At 37.9% G+C, this 3640-nt stretch overlaps 1 protein-coding gene across 1 annotated transcript; it reads left to right on the forward strand.

The window, feature by feature from the left end:
- Window positions 1–849: 849 nt before the first annotated feature.
- On the forward strand, window positions 850–3170 carry LOC120080002 (small ribosomal subunit protein mS80 (rPPR6)). Its single transcript, XM_039034513.2, has 2 exons — window positions 850–1000; window positions 1094–3170. Exon 2 carries the CDS (start codon window positions 1173–1175, stop codon window positions 2928–2930), a length of 1758 nt encoding a protein of 585 aa, XP_038890441.2. The 5' UTR covers window positions 850–1000; window positions 1094–1172; the 3' UTR covers window positions 2931–3170.
- The last annotated feature ends 470 nt before the right edge of the window (window positions 3171–3640 follow it).

A 3640-nucleotide genomic window follows, 5' to 3' on the forward strand; every position in this document is an offset into this window, starting at 1 on the left:
CTAGCTATAGTTCTTCTCCTACAAAAAGACATTGAAACAGAATTAACCGTATACTTCGTTATCTCCGAGGAACAATAGATATGGGTTTATTTTATTCAAATAAATCAAAATTTGATCTAGTTGGTTATGCAGATTCTGGATATTTATCTGATCCACACAAAGCTAGATCTCAAACAGGTTATCTATTCACATGTAGAGGAACTGCTATATCATGGAGATTGGTGAAACAGACTATATCGGCCACTTCTTCAAATCATGCTAAAATTCTTACAATTCATGAGGCTAGTCGAGAATGTGTATAGCTAAGGTCAATGACTCAGCAAATTCGTGAAACGTGTGGCTTATCTTCTAATAAAAATCTTCCAACAGTATTATACAAAGACAACACAGCTTGCATAGCCCAAATTAAAGGAGGATATATTAAAGGAGATAGAACAAAACATATGTCACCGAAGCTTTTCTACACTCATGAGCTTGAAAAAAATGACGACATCACTGTACAACAAATTTGTTCAAAGGATAATCTGGAAAACTTATTTACAAAGGTTTTACCAACCGCAACTTTTGAAAAATTGGTGTACAACATTGGAATGCGGCGACTCATAAATCTTAAATGATGTTTTCACGAGGGGAGTAAATATGTTATATTCTTCTTGTTTATTTTATTTTATTTTATTTATTTATATATTATGTTTTATTTATTTTATTATTATCATATTCCATTGTGCTCTTCAAATTTACAACACTACTCTCATTTTAATAATAGCACATTGTAATATGTAAAAAAATTTTAAAAAGCTACCACCATTCCAAAACATTTTTCTTTTAAGTTTTTGAGAGGAAAAAAAAAGGTTAGTTAAAGGAAATTCCATTATGGAGAGTGAGAAAGAGGCATATTTTTGGATCAAAACCCTTGTTATTTTGTCATCTCCGTTAGCCGCCTCACCCTAAACCTCCGAATCGCTCTCCATATTTCCATTTTTCATTTCAAGTTTTCAAGGTTGAATCGCCTCCATTTTTGTTTGTTTTTCTTTCGATTCTTTCTTGTAGTTCGATCGAAATTTGTTTCTGAATTCGTTGCTTTGATCCACAGTGAAGTTCCTGATGAAAATAGTGGTGAACTCGATTGAGAAGTGACTTGCGTTTTAAAAAATCGCGACTGCCATTACAGAATGTGGAGGTCGCTTGTGGCAGTGAGAGCTTCTCTATTTAGAGCTTCTCGGAGCTTAACCCGATCGTCGGATGTGCCCTTATCCGACTCTGTGGCTCATTTGCAACAGTCGATCACATCGGTTGTGGTTCCTGGCTCCTGTTTCTTCAGAACCCCTAGGTATTTTTCTCAACATTATTCATATTCTTCAGATTCTGGGCCATCGATAGAGGATTTTGAATCGATTTCAGCGGAATCGGTGAACTTTGGTGAAAGTGGTGATGCGCAGATTGAAAGCTGTGTAGCTAATGAGGAAGTTCGTGAGTTTGATGGGGAGTCTGTGGTTGTTGAGGGAAATAGTGATCTCTTGGTGGAGAATGTTGTAGTTTCTGATGGGATTGGGGAGGAAGTGGAGATTTATGAGGTCAATGTGGAGCAGTTAGAAAGTGTGTTGTCTCTACTTCAGAGTACTACTGATGGGTCTTTTGAATCAAGTCTTGATGAAATGAGATTGACTCTTCATGAGGATTTTGTCCTCAAGGTGTTTGAAACCCCACATATTTTGGGTGAGAATTTGATTCGGTTTTTCCGCTGGGCTGTGAATAGTCATCCTGAGTTCAAAGTAACTACTCCTGTTGTAGATGTTCTTGTTCGCTTAGTTTGTGGTGATCTACGGCAAAGAGACGCTTATTCTTTGTGGGAATTAATTAAAGAAATTGGTGGAAAGCAGAGTGGTTTGCTGAATGCTGACATTCTTAATCAGTTGATAGCATTTTTTTCAAAGTTGGGAAAAGGAAAAGCTGCTTTGGAAGTGCTCGACAGTTTTGAGGTTTTGGGCTGTGTTCCTAATGCTGAATCTTACTATTTTACGATTGAAGCTCTTTGCAGGCGCTCTTCTTACGATTGGGCTTGGCCGGTTTGCGAGAAAATGCTTGATGCTGGAAGCATGCCTGAAAGTAATAGAGTTGGTAAGATCATATCATGGTTTTGCAAAGGAAAGAAGGCAAAAGACGCCCATTCAGTTTATTTACTGGCAAAGGAAAAGCGTCCGGACCTACCTCAGTTTTCTATGAATTTCTTGATTAGTTCTCTTTGTCGGGATGATGAAACTGTCGAATTGGCTCTGGAAATGTTGAACGATTTCTCAACAGGGGAACGGAAGCGTGCCATTAAGCCATACATGGTGGTCATCCGTAGTTTGTGCAGGATCAAAAATACCAGCAAAGCTAAAACTTTGCTTCTAAAGATGATTGCTGAAGGACCACCTCCAGGAAATGCAGCTTTCAATGTTGTCATTAATGGATATTCCAAAGCTGGTGATTTAGGGGAGGCAATGGAACTGATAAAACTGATGGAGAGTAGAGGATTAAAGCCAGATGTTTATAGTTACACTGTCGTTATTAGCGGTTATGCAAATGGTGGTCAAATGAAAGAGGCGTACGAAGTCTTGGATGAGGCAAAGAAGAAACACACTAAGTTGTGTCCAGTAACCTACCACACCCTCATCCGTAGTCACTGCAAACTTGAAGAGTACGACTCGGCATTGAAATTACTGAGTGAGATGAAAGACTTTGGAGTGCAACCAAATGCAGACGAGTACAACAAGTTGATCCAATCTCTTTGCTTGAAGGCTTTAGATTGGAGAACAGCAGAGAGATTGTTTGAAGAAATGAAGGCAAATGATTTGCATCTGAACGGTATTACAAGGGGTCTTATACGAGCAGTCCGGGAACTGGAAGAGGAAGAATTGCCGACTGAAGAATTGAGCATTGCAGCTTAGGCGCAACTGAATGGAAGGAAGCCTCTTCTAGTCTCTCTCACTCGTGAGTTATACTTGTTTTTTGTTGGGTGACATTGGATGTTGCTAATAATGTTTATTGTCTTGTTCTATCCTATTTCTTGTTATGTCAACGAAATTTTGTTTCAGAAGAAAAACCCAACACCCCGTAATTCTCTCTTAGACACAAGATAGTTTCTTGAGTTTGAAGCTAATTCTAATTCCGCTTCAATGTTTTCTTTTTGCTATATTTGCAAATTTTGAGAAATCATTGCTATATTTGTAAATTTGAGAATACCTTTTTGCTATTCTTGCAAATGAAGGACCAATGAAGGTCCTAAGTAGAAGTGGGGATCGATCCCAAATCCTAATTTTTACAGAACATGGATCTTACAGAAAATAATTAGAAGAATTATGCATTTAATTGAAGTTTTACTGCATGCTAATATGAAAAAGAGAAAAAGAAATTGAGAAGAGAGAAAAATAGGATTCACCCTTGAAGATCCGATCTTCACGTATGATTCCTTTTCTCCAGAATTGATCACGAATCACAACGTATTCAAAATTCTAATGGTCACCACCAAAAGTTGGTGGTGTGTTACTTCTGTGTGGGCTTGTGGATTTTGTAGGGGGAAAGGATTGAGATTATTGAGAGAGGAGGAGAGGGGATCTTTTTTTTTCTCATAACTCTTTTCTGTTGTGTCAAATGCTTC

The sequence above is a fragment of the Benincasa hispida genome, chromosome 6 (assembly GCF_027475165.1).
Source record: "Benincasa hispida cultivar pf3 chromosome 6, pf3_genome.v1.1, whole genome shotgun sequence".
Lineage (NCBI taxonomy): Eukaryota > Viridiplantae > Streptophyta > Magnoliopsida > Cucurbitales > Cucurbitaceae > Benincasa > Benincasa hispida.

Bases quoted from the DNA above. Each gene is read 5' to 3' on its own strand.
- LOC120080002 (XM_039034513.2), top strand. From the start codon at position 1,173: ATGTGGAGGTCGCTTGTGGCAGTGAGAGCTTCTCTATTTAGAGCTTCT.